This window comes from Nomascus leucogenys, chromosome 18, assembly GCF_006542625.1.
Source record: "Nomascus leucogenys isolate Asia chromosome 18, Asia_NLE_v1, whole genome shotgun sequence".
Classification (NCBI taxonomy): domain Eukaryota; kingdom Metazoa; phylum Chordata; class Mammalia; order Primates; family Hylobatidae; genus Nomascus; species Nomascus leucogenys.
The window spans coordinates 21790161-21817374 of NC_044398.1; the positions used below are offsets into that span (position 1 = coordinate 21790161).

The following is a 27214-nucleotide window of genomic DNA, read 5'->3' on the forward strand; positions in this document are numbered from 1 at the left end:
CCCAGCACAAGTACATCCAGACCCTTCCCTTGGCCTGGCTTCTTGAGGGATGTTCCGCAGCTGCCCAGATCCTCCACATACAACTGGCTAAGTTCCTCCGAGAGACCCTGGGGCTCAGCTGCTGAGGGTTTCTCCCTTCCCCATCCCCTAATGCAAGCAAGAGGGGTGCATGGGCCACTGTGCCTATCAGGAGTCCTCTAGCTCCACAGTTGGCAGGCAGAAAAGGGAGTGGCAGGAGCTGATATGGAGGGAGCCTACCCATCAGCAGCAGCGTCTTCTGGACCCAGAAGAAAGCCCAGGCCAGGGCAGGCAGAGCACAGATGGGAACGTTCCTGGTGTGCAGTACAGTGGAGCCCTGGACCTGTGGGCACAAGTTCATCTCCCAAAGCCCTGTTATGTACTCTAAGCAAGTCCAAGGTGAAGGCCAAGCCAGGCCCTGGCCCATAATACCACTCCATTCAGTGAGGAGAAAGCAGGAGACCCAGGGTTTAGTTGTAGTTCCACCATTTACTTGTTTTGACAAGACACAGACCTTTCAGAACCTCTATTGCCCTGTGTGTTAAATGGCAGCAATAAAACCTCCCAGGACTTTCAGGGAAGGGGGTGGATCAAACAAGTAATAACACACGTGAAAGTGTGTTGGAAAGCACCAAGTATTATAACAGAAAAGGCCAAGAGACAGCATGCATGCTGCCACTTCCCTCTCCTGTGCCCAAGGCAGACATGGCTATCTATCTCGGCACTTTCTCACCAAGCTATATTGATCATTGAGAATCCCTCTCAACACATTCCAGCATAGTTAGGGCGACAGCATCCACGGGGTGAAGAGAAGCAGCAATGCAAAGCAGGGAATGCCTAGGGAATGGGCCAGGTGGCCTGTGCTGTCTATGGGCTGGGCCCCATGCTCAGCTGGGCTGTGGCTGGGCTTCAAGAGGCCTTTGTTCCCAGCATCCTTGTTAGCAGCCCCAGTTCCTCTTTTGTGCATTGTGGTTCCCTGAGAAAACATTAACCCAGCCCCCAGCACAGTCAGGCCAGCCCTGGGGAAGGCCTCATTCATGAGGCAGGACCCCAGGGGCCAAGTTGGTGCTTGGTGGTGGCAGGACCCCTGCAGCCCCCTGTCCCACTGCATACTCCCAAGTCCACCCCGCGAGGAGCACCCCTGAAGAAGGCCATGTATCAGCCCCTCTGCCCTGGGCCACTTCATGTAGTGGGAGCTCTGGTCAAGCAGAAGTCTTTTGAAAAGCAAGTCCCGGGGCTCCTGCACCTCCACCCCAGTGCCCATCGCCACAGACTCCCCCAGGCAGGGCCAGCCTGCCCACCAGCAGTCACCAGTGGCCTCCATGGTGTGTTTTTAGGGAGTGCTGAGCAGTCCCCGCTGTGTCAGCAAACCTTCCAAATGGTGCTTTCAATTCCATTCCCTCAGCCTCTCCCTGGGAGGGAATAAAGGCAGGAAGTCTCTATTAAAATGTGAATGTCGGGAGATAGGTAAGATGGCCCTAATTCCTGATTGATCTCCTAACAATGAATCAGTTCTTAAAAGCATGGATTTCCCTCTCAGGGCCTCAGACTGTGTCACAAATCCAGCGCTCCAGGAGCCTTCTGCCCCCAGCCCCTAGTGCTCCTCCCGCCCCTTGGAGGCGCCGTGTTCTCGCACCCAGCTCTCCCATGCACCCCAGCCCACAGCCACCAGGGCTGGCATCAGAGGCACCACCATCCCGGGCAACTCGGAGGGCAGCTCCAGCAGCCTGCCCCTCCCCAGCAGCAGCAGGGAGGGCGTCCCTAGTGCGCTGCAGGCAGGGCCTGTGGCCATGGATGAAGATGGAACCAGGAGCTCAGAGTAAATTTCGCTGAAAACAGGAAACCACGAAGCCCAGATGCGTTCAGTTGTAAAAGGGTCCAGAGAAGAGAGGGCAGGGCCGCACCAGAGGAAGCTGAGGAGGAAGTGCAGCGGCTGTTCTGCTGCGGGCCACCTCCCTCTCCACACAGCAGCAGCCAGGCCTGGGGTCTGGCAGCCAGATTCTTAGAAGTTGTCTCTGCCTCAAGGTCAGAAGCTGAGGGCTGGGGCCAGGCCAGCCTCCCCAGAGGGCAGGGCATGCTCTCCCTGAGTCGGGAGAACCGGAATCTGGGCTGTGGGCTTGTCCTTCAACTCCAGGGACAGCAGGTGTCCTGTCCCCACTCCTGCCATGCAGGCCCCCATGAATTGTGAAAAACACACCCTCTTTCCTTCATTCTTTCTTTTTAAAATTTGTTTTGAGGCAAAGTTTTGCTCCGTCCCCAGGCTGGAGTGTAGTGGCTCGAACACAGCTCACAGCAGCCTTGAACACCTGGGCTTAAGCAGTCCTCCCACCTCAGCCCTGCAAAGTGCTGGGATGACAGGTGTGTGCCACCGTGCCCAGCCAGCACCCTCTTCCTATGGCAGCTGGCATCAAGCATTGTGGTGACCAGAGGGAATAAAAGAAGGGACCCCCCTCCACCCAGGGACAAGGGAGAAGCCGGGGTTTGGGCATATTCTGGCCACTCGAGGTGTCAGCCCCATCTCCGGGCCTATGTTTACCCTCTCCTCAAGGCCCCCGGCCCAGCCCAGGCAGAGCAGGAGGCCCTCAGTGGACCATTCCCTTGGGCCTAACTGGGGGGCTTGGAAGCAGGGCCATGTGTCCAGGTGGGGTTCCCTGGCTGTAGCCACAGGCCCAGGGCTCACTGCTGCCAGGCAGCCTAGAGTTGCTCCCATTTTCCATCCCCCCAACCCCTCAAGCAATTGGGTGAACATCTTCCCACCTAGCCCCAAATCCTGGCTTTCAGCACCCAGGCCCAGCTCAGCAGAGCCAGTGTAGGCTGCTAGGAGACAAATGCCCAGGCTGGACTATGCCCTCCACAGTACCTGGGACCCCCATCCTGCTAAACGCTACAGGGGGTCTGCCCAGCCCCACCTCACCTGTCCCCATGCTCAGGCACTGCCTTCCCTGTTTTACCCCCAGAGTGTACAGAGATGCCCCCCACTCTCCTCCCCTGCTTTAAAATCCTTCAATCACAATTCCACAAAGGACTCCCCTTGCCTATGTGTATAAAAACAAATTCAGGGCATGCTCACAAGCAGGAGATGGGAACATCACCCCCACCTGGCTGAGTGGCTCTGAAGCGAAGACTCCACCAGGCACAGATTGTATGGAGTGGAAGGTGGGGGTGGGGGAGGAGCAGCAGAGTGCAGATTTAAGCTGGCTCTTGCAATCCATCCACAGGGTTTACATCTGTTTCCCCATGTAGTTTTTAATAGCATCCTGCTTCATACTCAGAAGTGTCCCAGGGTGGACAAGACATTGTGTGGCACCCTTGCAATGGCCCCCGCTGAGCAGCGGGAGTAGGGGATGGGGAGGGTGGGGGGCAGGTGCCCCTCTCCACTCACCTTCCCAGAAGGCCCCACCCACCTCCCTCACCACCATCTCCAGTGGGTGGTGCAACATCTGGCCTGGCCTCAGATTGCCCAAGACACCCTTTGCTCACGGTGGCCACCGTGCCCCAATATGTACTTCCCGTTTCAGGACCACCAAGCTTTGGGGACTGGAATGCAGGCAGTGGAAGCCCCAGATTGACTTAACCTGTTGACAGACCATCAGAGAAACTGCTGGTAGGAGGCAGCTGGGGAAGGTGGCGATGGCCAGTGGGCAGGCAGGCCTGGCCCCAGAGCCACTGTGGTACAAAGAGGAAGTCTGACAGAAGAGCAGCCTCGAGCAAAACCGGGGAGCCAAGGCGGCCATGGGGGAGAAGTCTCTCCACTGTGCCCTGTGTCTTATGCCTGGGAGGGTGGCCCAGTGTCCATCTTGTCCCAGTGATGCTGCCACATCCCAAGGCTCATGTCTCAGAACGAGAGCTGCTGATGGGCTGGACATTCTGAGACTTCTTAAGATGTAAGTCATTTGGCATCTGTAGCTGGTGAATTTCAGGTCTCTAGGGGAGAACCTCAGCACCCCAAAATCCTTGGAACAGGGGCTGAGCCATCCAGCGTCCCCATGTAGCATCCAGAGGGGTTGAGGGTCTGGGCTTCTGGGATGTCGCAGTATCTGAGCCCAGAGCAGGAGGGAGGGAACCAGGGCCAAGGCCAAGGAGGCCACTCACAGAGCCAGCCCTGGCTCAAATGCATCTGCCCCAGACCCAGCCACAACAGCCCACTGTCCCCCAGCTGGTCTAGATGACCTCAAAGTTTGGAGAGTCGGGGACAGGGTCTGCAAAAAAAAAGGAGAAGCAAAGTGAATGGGGGCTCCTCTGTCCCTCACCCCTCAACCCCACTCCATGAGGCTGTGGAACTCTTCAGGGAGGTTAGGGAGTAAGGCCGACACCCTGCAGGCCATGAGGTCATGACCTTACAGGTCATGGTGCTGTGAAGGTCAGGAAACACTTACCCAGGGATGGGAAGAAGACGTCTCCGGGGCCTGGAGGAGACAGGGGGGTGCTGGGCTCCGAAAGCAGATGCCGCCCAGACTCAGAAGGCTGCCGCTGGGCCACATAGGACAGGGGGTGCCTGACTTTGGCCTCAGGTATCCCCTGGGCAGGTGGTGAGGCTTCAAAGCCGGGGTTTTCAATCCCTTGAATGTTGCTGCCACAGAACCAGAATGGAAGGTCATCTGTGCTGTCTGGAGCATGAACTCTGCCCTCCCTGCCCCCGGCTTTTCTCTCCTCCCTTCCTCTCACCTACATGCCCATCCCCAAGCCTCAGCAGCATCTCCAAGCAAGAAGGCAGGAGCCAGGCCCACAGAGCAAAGGCCATGGGCTGCACCTGCCCACCTGTCCTGAGCTGAGGGCATCAGGGCCCACCAGAACAGACCCCAGCTCCTCCCTGTGGTCTGCCCATCAACCCTGGGCACAGCCAGGAAGCCGAAAATCACAGACACTTCCAGAACTTCAGCCTCAGGAATTTGGGGACAAGTTTCTCTTTGGTCAATAGAGTTGATGGCATTAGGATCGAACATCCCCAAAGCCTGTCTTGAGCTGAGGGGAGGGGTTCTCTTCTCTTCCCAGCTGGGAGTGGGATAACTTCTGAAGACCCCTGCAACTCGTAGATTCTAGGCGGGTTGCACGCAGGACTTCCTTCAACCTGTCTTGAAGCTCATCCCTTTCAAACACCTGGAGGAGCTTTTTGTTTGGTGTTGCAGGTACCAGGGCAGGATCTTGGGTTCCCTGAACACATCCTCCAGGCCAGGCTGCATGGCAGCTTCCTGCCCAGAGCACACCAATACACAGTCCCCATCCCCTCTGCCCCTAGACCCAGCCCGCTGCACCACTCTGGGACCCCTCAGCCTCTGCCCTTGTGGCCTGCAGCGGCCTAACAGCTTTCTCCTTGGAGTTCTCTGTGGGCAGGAGGCACAGCTCAAGGGCTGTGGCTGGGGCTGGGCCCGCCGGCCTCCTTTGCATGTTTCACTGTCTGCCCCAGACGGTGCTTCTTCCCTGTCCCCATCCTGGCCCAGGCTGACCACTGAGACCCGAAGGTGGGTGCATGATACATCTGAGCAGAATCAGAGCTCAGCCTGCTGAGTGGGGGTGGCAGGAGAACAGCCAATCTGCACAGATGTGCAGGCTTCAGCAGCAGATGGCAGAGGCTCTTCTGACCAGCTGCTCTAGACAGCTAAACAGGGCCCCTACTGCACAGAAGTATCTCTTCCTGGATAGCAGGCCCAGGAAGTTTTCTCAAGAAGGTCTCCATGGGCCTTACCTGTCCATCCGCACCAGCTCCTGGGCACCTAGGGACAGACAGACAGAGAAGCTGGTCATGGAAGGGAAGGCTTCCCCATACAACATCCCTGCCTCTGCTGGCAGATGCTCTGCAGGGAACAGGAGCAAGCCCAGGAGGGCCCTGCGCAGCTCCGGACTCCATTTCTGTTCACATGGGTGCTGTCCAGCAGCGATCTCCATGTCTGTCCAGCAGATGGGGCCTCCATGAGGGGCCCATTTTGACGACTGATAAATGAAACTGTATCTGCAGTTTCCAAGCGTGTAAGAACACTATTTGCCATCAGGAGGCCAAAGGCAGCCAGCACTTTCTCCTATGGCTTGACTTACACAGCGTCAGACCCTCAGGATTTAAGTATCGAGCAAAGGTCAACTCCTGAATTTGCTAACTGATGTCTCTTGTTTGAACATTTGCCAGGTTCTGGTCTTTAGCCATGACTCACTGGGTGGAACTGTTTAAGGTCAGTTCCTAATTAGAGAACTCCTGGTCCTCTCTGTCCCATCCCCTACATTGCCTAATAGGGTGGCATTCTAGGGGACATCTCTCAGGAAAACCTTACAAGGTGCAAGTCCCCGATCACTTCCCAGCCACTTCACTCACTTTCTGCTTCTCATCCAAGTTGCTGCCGCTTGCCTCAGCCTTGGGACACCCCACCCCCCAAACTGGCCACCAATTAGATGCAGTGACCCCAACTTCCCTCTTTCATGCAGCACCCCACGTCCTCCCACAGATGCTTCTCGTTTTAAGGAGCTTTACTGCTGATTACGATGGGGAAACATGGTGGGGGAGGGGCACAGCAACAGAATAAACTCAGGGAAGTTACCCAAAAGTTCCTGAAATCTATTCGAATCATGGCTATTGCTTACGGCCAACTCATGGGTCAGGCTTCGTGCAGGTGCACACGGGTATTCCCTCATCTCATCCTCTGCGCCACCCTTTGGGGTGAGGGTTGTTGGTCCCATTTTAGAGCTGGGGAAACTGAGGCTCAGTCCAAAGCAGGATGGAAATCCACACCTGTTGGCCTCTCCAGCAAACTGCCCTCCTCAAGGCTCCCAGCCCTTTTGTTTTCTTTTCTTCCTGAGAGTGCCTCATTCCTGAGCAGGCTCTCTGGGCCAGCCTTCCACCAGGGAGGGCACAGCAACACCTGCCCCCCCTGCCCTGCTGCCTGGTGTTGCTCTTCTGCTTCTTGCTTCTCCCAAGCCCTTTACCTGCCCCCACCCACCCCCAGCCATGGGTATTCCTGCAGGTAGGTTGTGGTGGGTTCTAGGAGAGGAATAGGGGAGGTCTGAAAGCAAGGGTGAGGTGGCCACAGCCCCCGAGTGACCCACTATGGGGCTTCATGTGGGGGCCCCCAGGAATGAGGGGAGGGAGAGACGACAAGTTGTTAAGGGCCAGCCACAGGAAATGAGTTGCGAGCCAAAAGCCACCTGGCACCAGAGCAATCCTTTCTCAGTTACTTCTGTAGCCAGGCAGAGGGGAAGAGGCCAGGGAGGGGAGGCAAGGATAAAAAACTCCCTAGCCCCTTCTTGGAGGACTCAGACTAACCAAGACTCATGGGCAGGGTCAGGAACTAGGCAAGGGGCCCTGTCACCTGGCCAGGGTGGGAGGTGAAAGATGTTTGTGCCCATGACTTAAAGCCCAGCCCCACCACTTATTTGCTGTGTGGTTCCTTAGGCAAGTTACTTAACCCCTCTGTGCCTCTGTTTGCCCATCAGTAAAATGGGAACAATGGTAGGACCAAATTCTTGGACTTGCAATGAGGAGTAAGTGAGAGCATTTTTATTATATGGTGGACTTCTATTCCCTGGAAAGAGCATGCATTGAAAGCTCTGAGATTGAGTCCTAGCTCTGCCACTTACTAAGTTATGTAACATTCAGTCGGTTATGTAACCCCACTGATCTTAGCCTTCTCATCTGGAAAAAAAAAGCGTTGAGCTAAGTTATCTGTAAGACCCCTTCCACTTCTGATATTCCAAAGGTCATTTTTTGTCCCAACAATTGCTACTAATTACAAAACAAGCACGCCCATACCTTAAACAGGTCCCCCAAGGATCTGAGTGGCGGCATTTTTATAAAGCAACTTGAGCTACTCCATATGATCATGCATTCAGAAGACATGTATTGAGTGCCAAGCCAGCACTGCCTGGGAGCCAAAGGGGCTGGTGGGCACTTGACCCCCGGAAATGGCATGCCTCCTTTCTCTCGGCCATTTTGCCCAGCTCCTGGCGGGAAGTGCAGCAGCTCCCAACTCTCAAATGGAAAGGAATTGTGCCTGCATTGTGCCTTTGCTAATCCCAGGGGCTGGACTGGGGGCTGGAGCAGGTCACTCGCACCGTCCACCCACCCCAGGCAGGTAGGAATACTCACGGCGGTTGGAGGCCGCCTGCCTTTGCTTGTAGACCAGGAGCAGGATGAGGGGGAGGCAGAGGATTCCTACGATGCAGGCACCCGTAGCCAGGGCTGCAGCCGTGATGTCTGAAAGGGCAGAGAGGTAGCCAAGGTAAAGCCCCATTCCCATTGCTCCTCCTAAGCGGAAACTGAGGCCCAGAGAGGGAAGGTCAGGCAGCAGGAGACCCGCCTTTCCCCAGAGTCCCACAGCTAGACCCCCAGCAACCTACAGAGGCATGGAAGATAAGGGGGTTCTCCTTTCAAAGACAGCCCTGTGCCTGCCGCCATATGCGCCTGGAGCACACAGAAACAAGACCTGTCACCTACAGCTCAGGCAGCTCCAGGCAAGAGAGGGAACAGAGTCCTCATCCCAGCCCACAAGGGACAGCGGGAACACCCTTGGCTACAGGTTATTCTCTGAAAAGGGAGAGCAGGGCCTTCACAGACCCCATGCCACAGAGCTCAAGGTCAAAAGAAGCCTAAGTGATGAAAAAGTTTTGAAAATAGACAGCGGAGACGGTTGCACATTGTGAATGTAATTAATGCCACTGTAGGCTTAAAATGGTTGAAATGGCAAATTTTACGTTATATATGTTTTATCATAATAGATAAAAAGCCCCAACTCATCCCAGAGACTCCTTAGCTCTGGGACGGGGCCTCTGGAAACCGTTGATCTCGCCACACAAGTCACAGGAGAAACACGCAGGGTGAGAACTAGAAAAACTTGAATCCTTGTACAATGTTTTTCAATTTTAAACTTATTAAATTACCAAAAAAAGTACAAGTTTAAAAAATATTCAAATCTCCTCCTCCCCTTGTACCAAGACCCCCTCTGAAGAGATCATCCCTGTGTGCCGGTTTTTGTGTTGTGGTCCTAGTTATATTCCCTGCAAATACAACAGACGCAGGATCATATGACAATGCAATGCTTTTCCCACTGAGCGCAGCTTGGACATCTCTCTGTCTCACCTACCTCGTTCTGCTTAGAGTTCTATCACATGGCTCCCACTAAATTTATTGAAGCAGTCCCCTGTTGGTAGACATGTTGTTTCCATTTTCAGCATAACTAATAATGTAGCAATGAACTTGTGCCCGCAGCCTGGCTCACTCAGCAAGGAAATCTGTAGTAAATTCCTAGCGGTCAAAGTGCTGAGCCAAAGAGCATGTGCATTTTCTTTAGGCTATTGCTAAATTGCCCTCCAAAAAGGTGGTACCACGAAGCTTCGCTGTCCCAACAGCATGAGGAGGTTTGATTTATTTTGGGCCATCTGCTGACTGCAGGAGTTTAGCTGGGAACAGACGTGCCCTCAGAACCACAACCAACATAAATGCATTTCCTTCCCAATTTTAGCCTTTCCCAGGGCCAAAAGATGGGCTGGGATACCTTGTCACAGTGTCAACTTCGCCGCAAAGAGCTCTGAGAGGTAGATGGCTGTGGTCTAAATGTTGCCTTTGCGCTATTTGTTTGGGAATAAAGGCTGTTTTTGTTTTGCTCTACAATCCGACAGTGTAAACAAGCTTTCAGGAGGTTTGTTCCTACTGCAAATGAGAACAAACTGTTTTCAGGCACTTTAGAAGTACCCACTGGTACAGGAACAGTTGCTATGCTAATTACAAAGCAAGTTCCGCTCCACATTACAGCAGGTTCCCTGCAGATCTTAGCAAGGCTGCATTTTGACGTGGAATATTGAAAGTAAAGACATTCTATAACGCAGACACCTTAGTATTTCAAAACCCCCATCAAAGGACCTTATTGTGGGCAATATTTGAGAAGCCAGTTGCAAAGCACTCTCTTCTAGTGATCAAAGCACGTTTCCTCTGGACGGCTAGTAAGCAACATTTTGTGAGCTTTGCCAGCTGCTCATTGATACCTGTGTCCCTATCTGCCTTTGGAGGGTGAGCTCGGCCAGATATCCCTGCCTAACTTCTGTCCCCAGGTGGAGATTTCCCCTCTGTGGACCCTCTATCAGATCAGGACTTAATTTCACTTTGAGAGCCTGAGGCTTCCTTACAACCTGGGCTGAGTTGAGGCTGGGGCAGAGGGGCGCAGAGGTTTGGGGACACGTCTGTGGATCCAGCTGCTTTCTGAAGCCGTAGGCATCTCTGCAGAGCTCAGCCTCACCACAGTTCCCCACCCCTTCCCTGAAGTGTGGCCAGTGCCTGGGCTGGTACCCACAGGGGAGGGCAGACATACTCGCTCACCATCAGAGCCAGGCTTATCCTGGGAAGGTGATCAGGCGCTGGCAGAGATAGCTGCCGACACCGCAGTAAGGAGTGTGCCAGGCCCTGACACAGCAGGGTGGGATGGGAGGGGCCTGGCGTGCTCAGGCAGCCTTTGTTCAGGGCCTGCCTGGTAGCCCACGGGGATATATGGAGGAGGGAGTTCGGCTACTGAGGGTTGGGCTGCCTGGTTTCCCAGGGAGGAAGCTGGGTGAAAGCAGACAGCACATTCTGCTGGCTGGGGAAGTGGGAAGAAGTTCAAAGGGAGATGAGCTGCCTAGACCCCTTCTCTGAGCTCACTGAGAAACCACAGCCCCTCAGCAATGCAGGAGCTCCTTGGGCACCAACTTCTCTAGTCTCATTCCCCCACCTCAGGCCAACTTGTACTTTCGTGTTATTTCATAGTCAAGCTACACTCTTACTTCCCAAGGATAATATTAAGAGGCTGGCACTGGGGCTGAGCATAGTGGCTCAATCCTATAATCCCAGCACTTTGGGGAGCCAAGGTGGGTAGATCACTTGAGCCCAGGAGTTCGAGACCAGCCTGACCAACATGGCTCTGACCAAAATGCATGCTCTAATTTTGCTCTTGGCCTGTTTGTTGGTTTGAAAAAAGGGTAGCTGAGTAAAAAGTCACTGTAGCCTTTGAGTTGGGTTTGGTTGGGGCCGTGGTTTAGCTGATCCCCATTCCGGCTTAGGTCCTCGTGCATGTCCTCCTGGATGTCTTTGTATCTCCAGGGCCTAGCAGGGGCTGGTCCCCACTGGATGTCTGACACATACAGGGTATAGAGGGGTGTAGGAGCCAAGACCTCTTCTCAGAAGAGGGAGGTGCCCTTGCGTTTTGTCTCCAAGCTGCTGGGTATTCTCACCCAACCTCTCAGCGTCAGGCACCCTTAGGGCAGTGCCCCCTTACCCTGTAGGGCACCTCTCTGGCAAGCACCAGGGGGCTAACTGCTACCCACTGCACTGCCCCAAGCTGGGAAGAAGGTGAGTATGCAGAGCTAAGCAGGCCTGCAGCCAGATCCCAGCTATGCCGCCCTGGGCTGTGTGAGCTTGGGCAAGTTAGCATACATCTCTAGGCCTCTCTTTCCATGGATACAGAGAAGATGGTAATGCCTACTTCATAGAGTTCTTATAAGAATTCCCTGAGGCTAGGTGTGGTGGCTCACGCCTGTAATCCCAACACTTTGGAGGTCAAGGTGGGAAAATCGATTGAGCCCAGGAGTTCAAGACCAGTCTGGGCAACATAGTGAGAGTCCATCTCTACCAACAGTGATTTTTTTGTTTTTTTTTTTTTTTGGGACAGAGTCTCGCTCTGTCACCCAGGCTGGAGTGCAGTGGTGTGATCTCGGCTCACTGCAACTTCTGCCTCCCAGGTTCAAGCAGCTCTCATGTCTCAGCGTCCCAAGTAGCTGGGATTACAGATGCCTGCCACCACGCCAGGCAAATTTTGGGGGTTTTTTTTTTGTTTTTTTTTTGAGATGGAGTCTTGCTCTGTCAGCAGGCTGGAGTGCAGTGGCGCGATCTCGGCTCACTGTAACCTCTGACTCCCAGGTTCAAGTGATTCTCTTGCCTCAGCCTCTTGAGTAGCTGGGACTACAGGCGTGCACCACCATGCCAGGCTAATTTTTGTATTTTTAGCAGAGATGGGGTTTCACCATGTTGGCCAGGCTGGTCTCGAACTCCTGGCCTCAAGTGATCTGCCTGCCTTGACCTCCTAAAGTGCTGGGATTACAGGCGTAAGCCACCACACCTAACTCCAAAAATAATTTTTAAAAATTCACCAGGCATGGTGATGCATGCCTGTAGTCCCAGCTACTTGGGAGAACGAAGCAGGAAGATCACTTGCATCCGGAAGTTTGAGGCTGCAGTGAGCTGTGACTGCACCAGTGCATTCCAGCCTGAGTGACAGAGCGAGAGTCTTTCCCAAAAAAAAAAAAAATTCCTGAGGCCAGGCGTGGTGACTCACACCTATAATCCCAGCATTTTGGGAGGCCGAGGCAGTTAGATCATTTGTCAGTAGTTTGAGACCAGCCTGGCCAACATGGTGAAACCCCGTCTCCACTAAAAGTACAAAAATTAGCCAGGCATTCTGGTGCATGCCTACAATCTCATCCTAGCTACTCGGGAGTCTGAGGCAGAAGAATCACTTGAATCCGGGAGGCAGAGGTTGCAGTGAGCCCAGATCACGCCACTGCACTCCAGCCTGGGTGACAGAGTGAAACTGTGTTTCAAAAATATATATATACATACATATATATATATATATATATGTATATATGTGTATATATATATGTGTGTGTGTGTGCGTGCGTGTGTATATATATATATCCCTGAGATAATAATACTTAAAAAGACTTAGTCCAGTGCCCAGCACACAGTGGGAATTCAGGAAAGGTAGTTCTGTTCCGCTTCCTGAACCTCTTCCTCCTCCCTCCCATACAACAGAGAACATCTGCAGAACATAGAAACACAGAACACAGAAATCTGAAGTAGTTGAATTCTAGGCCAAGAGGACCCCCAGCCTTCCCAAGCCATAGGGGGCTGGTGGGCAGGGCAGCACTTAGCTGCCTGGGGCACCCAGTATCTGTCATGAGGCACTTCCCCTGGCCAAAGGTCACTGCCAAGGCACAGCCACTCCAGAGAGTCAAGAGGAGCAGAGACTCCAGAGCAGATGGAAGGGGAGTGGGCTTCTGGGGACTGCACCAAGGAGGAAGCAGAAGGGATGTGCAGCAGCAGAGGAAGAGGAGGACCGGGGAATTCTGAGGGCTTGGGGTGATGAGACCAGAGTTCCAAACAGGGTCTGGGTGCAGAATGAGGACAGAAGAGAACAGAGAACCCAAAAGGGGCAAGAGGATGGTCCCTTACTTTCACTCTCCTGGGAGGAGGATGGGTACGCCACACAGTTGGATGGTGCATCTTTGCCTGTGGGAACAAACAGAAGGGCCATTAGGTGGGTGTCAGGCCCAGGAGGCCAGGGAGGCTTGTCCAGACCAGTGTCCCCCTCCCGCCCCAGGTTCTCACGCTAGTGCCTACTCGGCAGTGTCGGCCCAGTGGCAGCCTGCACACATGTGCACCCACACACACCCTGGCATGTTCTCACCCTGCCCATTTTCATGCCGCTCCCAGGGGCATGTGGATACCCGCTGGTGCCCACACCTCTATCCGAACCACGGGCCCTTGCACTCTCACCTGAACAGACAGACACACACACACATATATTCCCCAACAGCCATTCAGCCATCCACTGAGTCATGCCCCACGGCACCAATCAGTCCCGCTGATGCCTATACCCACAGCAGCCATGATGTCATCATAAGCAGTCACACTCCCAGCCCAGGTACCTACAGCCTCACACATTAAAAAGTCTCACTGTTACAAATGGAGCCAGGTACACCCTCCCTCTCCATCACTCCAGCTAACTACACACCCACACTCCACACACCCTTGACCACCCCATCTCACCCACACACTCCCTGGAGTGCCAGTGTTACCCATGCAGCCTCACACTCTGCCCAGCCCAGTGTCATGAATGGTCACACCATCAGACAGGCAGCCCTCCACACACGCCAGGCTGTCACGTGCAGGATGCCCTCACCTGTCTGCACCTGCAGCTCCATGGCACCGTGGACCCTGTGCTCCGAGTGGTGGTGCCTGAGCTCCACCACCAGGCAGCAGTAGAGGCCGCTATCCAGCAGGGTCAGGTTGCGCATGGTGATGGAGAAGTTGCCATGGTGGTCGGAGGCCGACTCCAGCCCGTGGCGCTGAGCCAGGTCGTGGCTGGTGTTGGCAGCCTGGTGGCCTCCGTGGTGCAGGTGAAGGTCCTGGAACGTGAGGTTGCGGATGGGCCGGCGCTCTGAGCAGGTCTGCACCTCGCCCCTCGAGCTGCGGTACCACGTCTTGTAGAAGGTCACATCGTGCCCTTTGTCCACAGGGCCCAAGAGCCTGCAGGTGAGGGTGACGTTCTGCCCCTCGGGACAGACGTACAGGGAATACGGCGTGGCGACCTTGAAGGCTGCCACCGGACCTGCTCAGAGAGAGGAGAGCCCTGTCACCTGACTGATCCAGCGCTACTCCTGGCAACCCCAGAGCGGGGAAGAACCTTAGCCTCTGCTACTTCCCAGCCGCAGGCCCAGGGCATGTCAGCCGACCCTAAGACTGCCTTCTGTATTTGTTCACAAACCCCACTCCATCCCAGGCTGTTGTGGGGGGAGCCACAGAAGCTTCCCCAACTAGGGGTGCTCCTGGATGCTGGACAGGGCAGGGAGAGACTCGGAGGGCAGCGATGCAGTCGGGTGTGTGCCTCTTCCCAGTAGAGTGTATGCACAACCTGTTGGGTGGGAGGCAGGTTGGGGAGCAGGAAGGCTGTTTCAAACAGCACCTCCTTGTCCTTGGCCGCTCTGTAGGGGCCATCAACACCTCTGCCCCTTCCTAGTCCTAGGACTGAACATGCTTTCCCATCCTCGCCAGGGAGCACTAAGAGAGCACCTGCGTGTGCAAGGCCTGGGCCAGGTGCTGCATCTCACCTGCATGCTAAATGCTTGGCCTCCCCTTGAGCAGACGAGGCCTGCATTCCCGACAGCAGAATCCCATGGCAAAGGCAATCCAGTGCCAGCCCTCAGGGCACTTGGAGGAGGGAGGAAACAGCCTTCTGGGGACAGTCAGGGACTTCCTGAAGGAGGGAGAGTCTTTGGACTTGGTGCATAGATAGGATTTCAGCCAGTAGAAAGGGTGTCCTAGGCAAGATAGTGTGAAAATGGAAAAACCCAGTGTCTGAGGGACCAGGACAGAGAATATATGAAAGGTCATCTCATCCATGCATGTCCTTCCAGCCAACCTTAGAAAACTGTCTAGTTCTGTTTGGTTTTTTTCACCAAGCAAATGAAGCAATTCCCTGGTCCCTTATCCCAATCCTCCAGCATTTAATTGGGTTGACCCTCAAAACCATGAGCTTTTGAAAACAGAATATTGGCTAGGGGCCACGTTTCTATCTAACTGTATGAGCCTCAGTTTCCTCATCTGTGCAGTGAGAAAACTATTGGCTACAATGCAGGGTTGTGAGAGGACTAGATGAGGGAAAGACGAGAACACAAGATGTGAGCTCTAATGCCCTCTGCAGACATCTGAGGGATAGCTACAATTATTATGCATTAGTGTTATTTTTATTTTTATTTATTTATTTGTTTTTGAGATGGGGTCTCCCTCTGTTGCCCAGGCTGGCCTTGAACTCCTGGCTTCAAGCAATTCTCCTGCCTCAGCCTCTCAAAGTCTTGGGATTACAAGTGTGACCCACTACACCCAGCCAGTAGTATTTTTATTTTAAATGGCATGTCAGGCTGTTGTGGGTCTAGCAGAGAGGGAAGGAGGGTTAGAACTATGTACAGAATCCAAACTGATACATCCTTTTCATTGGCCCAGCCAGGGGCACTACCCAGAACCAAGATAACACCACATCCTCCTTCAGATGCCCCTTCCCTGCCCTTAGAGCCCAGGACCCTCGGCGGCAGGCTGGGACCCACTAGAAGAGCTGAAAGCCTTGCCCAGTCAGGAGGGAGGCAGCCTGGTGGGGCTTCTGGAGCTGGCCAGCCTGCATTGGACCAGTAGCTGTGAGCCACTTAGATGCTGAGCCCCAACTCCTCACTCACAGATGTTTTTCCCAGAAATGAAAACATCTCCCTGGCAGAGTTGAGGCAAGGGTTAGTAATAATTCACATGAAGTGTTCTGTAAGTGCCATGCGAGTAGTTGGTGCTTGGCACTTAGGAGCTAGACAGGTCTCTAATTCATTCAGCAAGTCAAGAAGTGCCTCCTAGGAGTGAGAAGCACGGTGGGATGGAGAAGCCAGCTTTAAAGTCTTTCCTGCTAAGGTGTGAATGACTGATAACAACTTGTGATCTGATCCTGGGGCGCTTGTATTTAAAGAAGAGTCTCCAAAGGCACCAAAGCCCCAAACGGCATGTCTGCAGGAGTGGAGTTTTAGGCAGAGAGCCAAGTCTGGGAGCCCCAGATTTTTGGAGTCATTGTCAGGGTGAGCAGAGATTTCAGAACTTCTTTGGCAAGATACAGGTCTCCTTTTCAGGCAGAAACACAGAGACCCAGAAAGGGAAAGTGGTTGGACTGAAGTTCCAAAGTTCCAGAGAGTATGAACTCAAAGCCTGGAGCATGGGGGACTTCAGGTAATGCAGGATCTAGGCAGAACCGTAATAAGAAGACGCAGCATGTGTCGTGCACTATGCTAAGGGTTTCATGGGCATATCTAACAATGCCATAAGGTATTGTTTTTATTCCCATTTCACTGATGAAGAAACTAAGGCACAGAGAACTTATGTAACTCACTGATGATCACACAGCAAGCAAGTGCTAGAGCTAGAATTAAACTCAGGCGCGTAGACACTATACTGATGAAAAAAGTCCAGAAACTGGAAGCCCACAGGCCACATCCAGCCTTCACACATTTTTCATTCGATCCTCAAAATCTTTTTAATTTTCTTGAGATGGCAACATTTAAAAACCAGGAATTTGACATGAAAATTCTGACTTCCAGCTCTCCTTAGAAAATCAGAAGATAACGCTAAACCAGCTTTCCCACAGGGCAACTGTCAGCTGGGGCTCAGTAGCAGCTTTTGGGGGACACCGGCACTCCAGTTTGCCACAGTCCATACTACTCCCTAATAATTCCACCTGGCCTGCTTCACTCTCTCACCATGGTTTCTTGGTCCTATGGACATTTGAGTTTGTGATGAATGAGTGTGGCTCCTTGGGCTAGCTGGTGTGGGACTCTCCTGCCCAAACCTATTATGCTACAAATCTGACCCACAGACTCAAGAGAGATGATCCACCCAGGGTCCCCAGGGGAAGCCTGGCAGTGCAGGGACTAGCCAACTCTCCTCTGACTGCTAACCCACTGCCCTTACCCCTGCAGCGGGCTCAGTGGAAAAGGAGCCCCAGGAAGCTTGGCTGTGCCCCTGGTTTTGTCCATGCTGGCCTGGACTTCCCCCCTTCACACCTGAGTGGGGTGGGTGTAGCTGCAAAACTATGGCTCTGCCAGGAAACAGAAGTGAGGAGGACCTAGGGAAAGAGCTCTCCCACGTGCTCCCAGGAAGAAACAAAACCTGCTCCAAGGGGGCCCTGTGCTGCCCCCTTCCCCAGCAGGCCGTGTGGCAGGTCCCACCAGCACCTCTCTCAGCTTCTGCCTCTTTCTCCCTTTGCCTGACATCAACTCCTACCCCAGAGCCACCCCAGGGCTGGGAGCTGAATTCAGCTCCAGCTTCAGCTACGGTAGTATTTACCACCAGCACACACACCTTGGGGGCTGGCTAAAGGGCTGGCTCAGCAGACGCAGGGCTGCAGGCCAGAGGTGGGTAGGGCAGGGCAGGCAGAATAGAGCTGGCGGCCAAAGCAAGACGCGCAAAGCTGAGCTGGGTGGGGTTGGGGGCCCTCAAGTGGACAGAGGTGTGGACAAGTGGGGCTAGCGTGGTTGTTGGCCTGAGTGTCCCTGTGAACAAGGTGGGGCAGGGCACCAGGCTGGGAGCCCTCAGGGTCTAAGCAGTGGGGTTAATGACCCCAGGATTGTACCCATAGCACCCGCAGCAGTGGGGAAGGGATGTTCTCCCCTGGAGGCAACTTCCTTGAGATGCGCAGGGGGGTGGGAGCATCAGAGAGAAAGCAGAGTTCAGGGAGTATGGGAGAGGGGACATTGCTCAATCTCCCACACCTCCCCACCCCTCACACACTGGCCACCCATCTCACAGGTCCCAAAGGAGTTGTTCCCCTTTTAGAAAAAAGGAGAAGCTGTCCTAGGATTCAAGTTTGGGGAGCAGGGGAGGATGCTCAGTTTCAAGCAAGAGGGCCAGACAGGAGAGGGTCCAGGACAAACCAAGGGTCCACGGGGGTTTGTCCTGGGGAGGGAGGGAAGGCCAGAAAACACTCCATTTACTGTGTCTGAGACTCCAGCTGGGACAAGGCCCACGGCAACCTGTCCTTAGGAGGACACTCGAAGGCATGGCATGGGCGAGAGGGGCAGCACACAGCGCGCAGAGGGGCCTACACGTGCCCCGCGGACTCCACATCTGTGCACATGCATGTGTGTTGTCAGGGAAGCTGTGCAGCCCGGCTAAAATTACAATTCTTTGGCGAGAGGATGTTGCTTATTGTCAGGAGCAGATCCTTTCGGACACCTGGGTCATTGTCGGAGACCGGGGAAAGTGGGTGGGGAGGAAAGCCCCTGGCTCCAGGGTGGCCAAAAGCATGTGGGACAGGAAAATGACCCGGGGCCTGGGCCTGAGCATGTGCCAGGCGGAACCGTCCGGTTGCCGTGCTGCTGTCAAGACCCAGGACCCCGCCCCCACCCACCACCTGCCACTAGGTAAGGAGGCAGGGCCACCTAGAGGAAGAGTGCCGTGAACCTGGGAAAGCTTGAGTCTCAAGAATAAAACTCTCGCTTGGATTGCAACGTCCTGGGGCCTCAGTGTCCACTTAGTTGTGCCCTCATTGTGTGCCCTTGGGCAGATCCCACCCTTCTCTGAGCCTCCCTTTCTTCATCTTAACCTGAGGGCTGCCCCATGTTCAGAGGCCCCCTCCAGCTCTAAAATCCTGTGGGCAGGAGGGAAGAGCTGTCTTATGACCACGTATTATGTGCTAGGCACTTGCTGAGCATCTTATACCTGTCACATTTAATTCTCATAACACCCCCAACATGGGTGGTATCATCCCCATTTTAAAGATGAGGAAACAGACTCAGAGAAGTGACTTGCCCAAGGCTACACAGCGCTGTGTGACTGAGCTGAGATTCACACCGTGGACAGGCCAGCACTGCAGACAGGAAGAGCCACCCACCTCTCCAGAACCCTCCAGTGGGCAGGCGGGGCTGATGCCTCATCCTTCAGCTATTCCGAAAAAATGAACTGACCGTGCATTGACCTCCACGCCCTCCGTGCAACATTCCTGCTCTGCCTCAGACCCAAGCTGAAAACATCATTCTTTCATGCCGCAAATATTTACCAAGGTCCTAACATGGGCCAGGCCCAGGCAGGGAGGCTGTGGGGATGCAGAGTTCCATCAGGGGCATCTGCTCAGAATTTGGGCCTGGACCTGTGCCTGTGATTTCTAGCTGTGGCACCCTCAGATGTTTCTGTCCCAGTGCAAGGGAAAGGAGCTCTTGTTGGCATCTTCTCAGACGCCAGTTTTTGTGACCTTCACCTCTCTCCACTCAGCAGGCCCCGGGTGACCCCTGTGAGTGTGCACGGGATGGGTGTGTGTGGGTGTGGACAGGCCTGTGTATTTTTCATGACGGGGCGTGAGCTTAGCCCACAGTCGCCAAGGCAACGCCCTAGTCTTTGGAGGTGGGACCCAAGCTTGGTTAGTCGGGCCTAGGAAGCCCCACCCAAACAGCTGAACTCTGACCAGCTGCTAGGGGGGTTGTGAAGTAAACAGTTATTAATTGCCTGCTGTGGCTGGCCCTGCACTAGATGCAAAAGGTCCCGTCCTTGGTCTCACAGGACATCCCAAAGAGAATGGGACCTGGTTCCAGCTCCCCGCCAGGCCCCATCCCCCAGGATGGTCCACAGGCTGGGGCTGGGGCTGCAGGAAAAGACTATGTTCTGTCTTTATCAAGATGCAGAGGGAAACAGAGGCATGGATCAATCAGGACTGGGTCTGCTAAGGCTAAGAAAGGAAGCGTCACAAGGCAAAGGCTCAGGGCCTGAAGCCAGCAAGTCTGCCCTGGGGCTTTCTGGCCAGTGAGGACAAAGGGCATCTCAGATGTGTTTATTGATACCTGCCCCCGCAGGAAGTGTCCATTCACATCAGACCAAGGGGGCTGGGAAGGGGAAGCCAGGCTCTATTGAAGGAAGCGGCACTTCTAGCACCTTGGGAAAGCCGCCGTGCATCCGGGGCTAGAACTGGAGACTAGCATGCTTCCCCGGGGAGGGCCTAGGCAGCTGGCCAGAGGTCCTGGCCCGTGGATGCTTCTGTGGATGAACCTCTCCCAGACTCCCCGGGCCCTTTTGGAGGAGGACTGTGTGCAGCTCAGGCTCCCGGCTCCAGCCAGCCACCCTCACACTTCTATGCCGTGAAGACGTCCTCAGGGTCCAGCTTGTCTTTTTGCCCCTACTACTCTGTGCCAGGCATCATTCTAAGTGCTTGTTTGGTTGGCTTTGTTGTTGTTGTTGTTGTTGTTTGAGACCGTCTCGCTCTGTCGCCCAGGCTGGAGTGCAGTGCTGAGATCTCTGCTCACTGCAACCTCCGCCTCCCAGGTTGAAGCAACTCTCCTGCCTCAGCCTCTCGAGTAGCTGGGACTACAGGCGCCCACCACCACGCCTGGCTAATTTTTGTATTTTTAGTAGAGACGGGGTTTCACCACGTTGGCCAGGCTGGTCTTGAACTCCTGACCTCAGGTGATCCACCCGCCTCGTCCGCCCCAAGTGCTGGGATTATAGGAGTGAGTCACTGTGCCTGGCTGTTTGGTTGGTTTTCTTTAGAGAGCTAGGGTCTTGCTCTTCACTCAGGCTGGAATGCAGTGACAATGAGATCATAGCCCGCTGTAACCTCGAACTCATGGGCTCAAGTTATCCTCCCACCCCTGCCTCCCAAGTAGCTAGGACTACAAACACATGCCACTATGCCCAGCTAATTTTTAAATTTTTCGTAGCGACGGGGTCTCGTTATGTTGTCCAGGCTGGTCTCCTGGCTTGAAACTCCTGGCTTCAAGACATCCTCCCACCTCAGCCTCCCAAAGTGCTGGGATTACAGGCATGAGCCACTGTGCTTGGCCTCATTCTAAACACTTTTACATGGATTAGTTTATGTAATCCTTCCACCTTATGAGGTAGGTACTAGTATCATCTCCATTTTACAGATGAGAGAACGGAAGCACAGACAGATTAGCATCTTGCCCACAGCCTCACAACTAATAAGTGATGGTGTCAGGATCTGAACCCAGGTAGTCAGCCTCTGGAGGTCTGGTGCCATCTGACTACTCTCTAGAGACTAGAGGTAGCTGGGGACTGACTGGAGGCCCCACCTCCTTCCTGAAGACAGACAAATATCATGACCAATGAAAGCCCAGCTTGCCTGGCCACGTCTACCACATAGTTTTACTTTTGGTTTTACATTAAATAACATTGAATCATATATAGAAGAGGTTATTCCCTTTTCAATTATTTCAGTCCTGATTACATCAAAGAGAAAGTCTCATTTGATGCTAATATGTCTCTAAAACATCTTTCTCTCACTTGCTAATCTCCTTTTCTTTTTAAATTTTATTTTATTTTAATTTTTTGCAAGGGAAAGCAGCAGTTTTCAGACTCCAAGCCTTCCCAGGCTAAAGTTTCCAACTAGAATTTAATACCCTTATATGGTTTTCCTGTTATGTTCTTTTATGGTTTTGTTCTATTTATGACAAGTGATACTGGCTTTCCACTAATGACAGCAATAAAAAATTTCCTTTTAAAAATCTACATACTCAAATAAAAGAATGAATAGATTTAAAGAAAAAAATAAGCAAATATTATGAAAGGCAGACACTGCAGAGATCACAAAGGTGATAAGCAAATGACTGAAGCTAGGGAAACACCGTTGTGGAATTACCCTTCAGAGGAGGGTGGTCAGCCTCACTGAGACCACGTCACCCAACCTGTCCATTGCACAGACAAAGGGGAAGTGTGTGTTTGTGTTCCCATGATGAGCGAACAGCAGAGGCAGGGTTTGACCCCAGGTCCCCATGGGAAATAAGATCCTACGCAGAAAGGCTAAAGGAATGGGCTTGCTTGGCTTGGTAAGTAGCAGAGCAACCTCATTACTGGATTACTGATGAGAAAGATGGTGGCCACTGTCTTTGTCTTTGGTGATGGCCAGCCAAAGTGAATGGACTGAATGTAAAAAGATCAGATGTAGGAAAGATCCACCAAGATAAGCAAACCCAGGGCCAGGCTTGCCTTCAAGTTGCAATGTCCCCATCTCCTGACAACTTTAAGAAGAGAACCTACAGGCACCTCCATGGGCATTTCAGACTGTGAGGGCCTACAGGGGCTCACAGGTAGCTGGACGCAGCCCATGCACCCTTCACACTCCAGGCTTTGGAGAATCTAGTCCCAGTGAAGCTCACCAATGCCTTCCCAGGCCCTGGGCACTCCATTAGGCCTTGTAGAGAGCAAGGAGCTTAGATAGAAAGCCAATGGCACGTGGCCTGCAGAAGCCAAAAAATACCATAATATTACACAGTATTCACGAGGAGCCGGGTGCCGTGTTAAGTGTTCGTTCATTGGCTCTTCACAGTAGCCCTCCAAGGGAGGTGGTATCATCTTCCCATTTTAGAGGTAGGGGAACTTGCTCAGGGATACTGAATAACTTGTCCAATATCACAGAGCAGTAAATGCCCATCTTGGGATTTGAGCCTAGGTCTGAGTGACTCACAAAGCCCAAGAGTTAAGCAGGGGGCTGTACGGAAGCCGTGGCACGCAGGTCCCTGGCTTCGCCGTACACAGGCATGCCGGGACTGCTGCTAAGGGCATCTGTGGGGCCACTGAAAGCCACAGTGCTGATCCCTGGCCCACCCTCCCCTAGGAGACCAGACTGACCCTGGGTCATTGGTTGGCTAAAGCCTGGGGCCTCAAGTTTGGTATGTGGGGCTCGCTCACTGCCAACGAGTTCTCCTTGAGGATCCCTTTCTTCCTTTCATCTGCTCAGGCCTGACACCCCATACACTGTGTGCGGATAGGGAGGTGCCCCCTTTAGCATCTCAGCAGCACACTCCTGCCTGGACCACCCTCTCCCAGGAAGGTCAGACCCCAGCAGAACCTTTGCCCTGCTTGGGAGGAAGCACGAACAACCAGTACAGCTCAGCAAGGGGCTCCCGGTATTGCTGGCCCTTGGGTGTCCCTGGCATTGGGTAGATGACCCCTCATGCCAGGGACTGGCCTCAAGGCTGTTCCTCTCTACTCCAGAGCCTCTGGGCAGTGGGTTGTGGATTTCCTAAGAGCTGACCATTGCTGCGTCAGAGGCTTGCAGCACTGGGTTACTCAACAAGGCCCTGCAGCCTGGTATGCTGTGAAGGAGAAGATGGGGTCTCTCATCCCTAGCCCCACTGCACTTCTATGAACTTAAATGTGCTAGTCCCAGAGGTTGGGAGTCTTGAGTCAGCCTGTGAGGACAGGGCAAGGACAGTAACTGCCTCAGGTCCTGGGAATGTCTGTGGGGAAGAAGAGGCTCTGCTCCCCTTGAGATCTGCTGGGTCCTGGTCCCTAAGTGTACCCCTCCACCCATCTCATCCTGAGTCAGGCCCAGGAAAGGGGTATCTTTGGTGTTTCCTGGGCTTCTGAACACCACATTCATCACTACCATTCTCCTCAGTGCTGGCCCAACCCCAAGAGCTGGAGAACAGGCTGGTCCTGGCCACTTTTATGTCACTTTCCCTGGCATAAAGGCTTTGACCTTGGGCAACATACCCAGGGCAACCCAGCACCTTGGCAGGCTGGCGATCAATCTTCTCAGCTTACAGATCCTGCTGACCATGCCTGCAACCAGGCCTCCCATCTGCTATCGCCCTCAGTGCACACTGTGCTAGGGAGTTGGGTGAATATCTATTATAGTGTGTCCATGTCACAGTTCAGAATACTGAGGTCCCAGAGCAATTCAAATGCTTCTGACTCCTTTCAGTGGAAAGCTGCGGTCAGCCTAAATCATCTCCCTGTGCTGGTCCCAGGAAGAGATGACCCTTTGGTGTACCATGTTGTTTGAGTAGCCAAGACCTCTGGGAGTAAAGGCCCCTGGCCATATAAGCAATATAGGGGAAGGTGTCCTGAGCTCCTCTTGGGGCCTCTCTGCTACTGGGTGCTCTGCAAGCTGGGTCCCTGTGCCCTGGATCTTTAGAAATGTTTCTCAAATTGGGGCTGCTGAACAGAGGGCAGCCCAGCCAAGTGAGGGCAGGAAGTGGGCAAGAAAGCAGGAAGGGTCTCACAGGGTCACCTGGGAGGGCAGTGCACGGCAGGTGGCCCATGACAGGTGGGATGCTGGCTTGCCTGCCTGCCACCATCCTCTGTTCCTTCTGGAAGCCATGCCCTGCCATGAGCCGTGGCCTTGGTGCTGAGACTGTCCATTCCACCTCCCATTCCCCTCCTCCCTCTGACTGTCACCTTGAGGAGCATCCACCCTGGGGCTTAGGGCAGCTGTGTCTGTGACATGTGGAGCCCTCCTCCTCCTCAGAGGCCTAGGCCAGCCTCCAAGTGCTGAGATAGCCAGTGGCCCATGGGCACCCGGCTTGCTAAGGTATCTTCCAGGTTCAGCCTCCTCCTCGCCCTCTTATCCTATCACCTTCTCCTTCTGTTCCATCCCGCCCATTGGGTCTCTCTGCCAAGCCCTCCACCCCCCTCCTGCCTCCCTCCCAGTCCCTGCATGACTCATACCTTCCCTGGGCCCTCCCCATAAAGTTTGGTTCCACAGGCTCTTTGAAGAGATCCAGCCTCTTCAGCTCTGGGCAGGCAAGAACCAGGCAACCAGGCCATGGGTACCAGGGCCTCTGCCCCTAGCCCGGGAGCCCCTGCGTTGGGGCCAGGATACTATCTGAACATGCTGACAGTCTGGACTTTAGAAGGGGAAAATGGTGCTTCCCTGTGTGGGCTTCTGTGTTTGAGCTGAGGAAACTGAGGCCAGAGAGATGCCGTAAGTTATCCAGGGACCCAGAAGGGGCTTGTAGCTGAGCTGAAGAGTGTCCCACATCCCCCCAAGTACTCCACACTGGTCCCTGAGTGGCAGCCTTGCTAGGATGGCAGGAATCAGCTGACCACTTATTCCTGGGCCATCAGACCCTTAGAATAGGGACCAGGTGGACAGTGCTGCCTCTGTGTCTGAAAGTGGACCCACCGTGACCAGTGCCCACCAAGGCTCAGCCAGGGGTTTCACCAGGGCATGGGGCACTGGCTGAGCATACCACGCCCTCTGTGTCCTCTGCAACACTAGAGCCCTGAGACTAGAGGGGCAGAAAGATGCCAGCTGTCAAAAGCCAGCGATATCCACCAGAACACACTGACCACCCCCACCCTGTGCCTCTACTTCTTTGCAGAAGCTACCTGTGCCCCGGGCTCTCTGGGCAGGGAAGGGCTGGACAGGCAGCCCCCCAGGGACAGCCCTGCCTGCCACTTGGGCAGCTGTCAGAGCATGCAGATGTGCCCGATGCCTAGCTGGGGCACTTGGCACAGTTGCCACTGCACCCTGCCCAGGGGTCCCAGCAGCCTCTGGGCGGTAGGTGGAGTGGGGTAGTGGGGTGCACGGTCACACAGGCTGAGAGGGCTCCCAGGACGCCCCCATCCCACAGTTCCCACTCCAGTCTGCTGTCTTCTCCCAGCTCTTCCCCAGCGCCCCGCCTCCCCCGACCTTACCTAGGGACGCAGCCAGGAAGAGAGCGAAGAGCAGGGATCCCCAGCGCCAGCGGCCGGCCTCCGGGGCCGTGGGGAAGCCCATGTCGCCGTCGGACGCGCAGAGGAACTTCTGGTGCCGGGGAGCGGGCGGGACGCGGCCAGAGCGGGGAAGACTCCCGCGAGTGAGCGCGAGCGAGTGAGCGCTGCCGATGGCCCCAGCGCCTCGCTCCAGGCACCCGCCCCCCTCGCGCAGCGCCCCCGGGGGGCCGTGTGGGGGAACTGCCTCTCCAAGGGCCGCCTGGGAGGGGCTTCCCGGAGGCCGGCCCCGTGAGTGGGGAGCCAGCGTGCGTCCCAACGAGTCAGCTCCACTTGATCGGCAGTTTAAAGCCCGTTCTACCGTCCCCCAGTCCTTTTGAAGAGAAATTATTATTGCTGCGCAGCCTAAGAAGTAGATCTACCTCTAACAGCGTGATAGACGTTACCATGGCTTGCATCTGCCCTCAGCCACCAGCCTTTGATCTGGGGACAGAGACTTGTACCCTACATCCTCCAGCCAGACCAGGGCTTGGTATGTGGTAGGCACTCCCAGCTGTGGAATGAGTGAGTAAATGAGTGAATGAATGAAATCTGACATTGTGAAGAGCTAGGCAAGCTGGAGCCAGTAGTTTAACTGTAGATTCAGAGCCTGAGGCACCCTGAGTGCATGCACACACACACACACACACACACACACACACACACACACACGCATACACAGAGAGCAGGTGCAGGACTACACGCCAGGATCAGCACATCCCTACCCCGGGACACACACAGATATGCAGGCAACACCTGTTGGCGTGCCCCACAGCACATCCTGCAAGCTCCCCTGCAGCAGAGGCCTCAGCCGTCTGCCTGGCTGTGCACCTGCCGTCCCTCCCTGGTGCCTGGATACCTGCAGGACACTCTGATGCACCCTAACTTCTAGTGCCTCTGCCCTTGCACCCACACCCAGCACTGCTGGCACCACTGGAATGTCTCTCCTCTCCTAATTCTTCTCATCCATCAGGGCTCAGCTCAAGTCCTCCCACTTCACAAAATGTCCTGACCCTTCCTTTTCCCCGGCAAACCCTTACTGTCCACATCCCCTTCAGCTACCACCTCCAGCCTGAGAAAACCAAGCAGTTGGTTCTTCTTCTGGCTCTTCTGCTCTCCAGAGCGAAACTACAAACCTCTCCCTGATGTTTCTGAGATCCTAGCACAAAGCTGGGCTTGGAGAAGGTTTTATTGCACTTTTATCTGAATGGACAAACCAATGAGTGAGTGAGTGATTGTGTGATGGAGGAGCGGAGGTGTTCGTGGCCAGGACCAGGGATCGCAGGAGTGGGAGAGCACAGACATTTTACTCAGTTTACCCCAGTCTAGCTGAAGTTTCTAGGGGTTTTTCTGGCCCTTTAGGGATCTTGGGCTAATAGGTGACTCCTAGGCTGAGGGGCAGAGGACACCCAGAGTCTGACTGGGTCAGGAACCAGGGTATCAGGACTCAATGGGAGCCAGGAG

The 27214-nt window shown here is 54.2% G+C and overlaps 2 protein-coding genes across 4 annotated transcripts in view; one reads left to right on the forward strand and one right to left on the reverse strand.

Annotated features, from left to right (window-relative positions):
- The window catches only part of CDH23 (cadherin related 23), a 91025-nt gene that overhangs the window by 22980 nt on the left and 40831 nt on the right, over nt 1-27214 (forward strand). The gene's annotated exons all lie outside the window — the stretch shown is intronic.
- On the reverse strand, nt 488-25913 carry VSIR (V-set immunoregulatory receptor). The gene is made up of 7 exons (XM_003271210.3): nt 25697-25913; nt 13926-14354; nt 13196-13252; nt 8087-8194; nt 5702-5729; nt 4395-4588; nt 488-4217 (listed from the first exon to the last, which is right to left on the reverse strand). The coding sequence occupies exons 1-7, from the start codon at nt 25776-25778 to the stop codon at nt 4180-4182; spliced, it is 936 nt and encodes a 311-aa protein (XP_003271258.1). The 5' UTR covers nt 25779-25913; the 3' UTR covers nt 488-4179.

Coding starts and splice junctions, on each gene's coding strand:
- VSIR (XM_003271210.3), bottom strand. CDS start 25,778: ATGGGCTTCCCCACGGCCCCGGAGGCCGGCCGCTGGCGCTGGGGATCC. Junction 8,195..13,195: donor CTCCTCCCAGGAGAGTGAAA/GTAAGGGACCAT, acceptor CTGCCCTTTCAG/ACATCACGGCTGCAGCCCTG. Junction 4,589..5,701: donor GAGCTGGTGCGGATGGACAG/GTAAGGCCCATG, acceptor GTTCTGTGGCAG/CAACATTCAAGGGATTGAAA.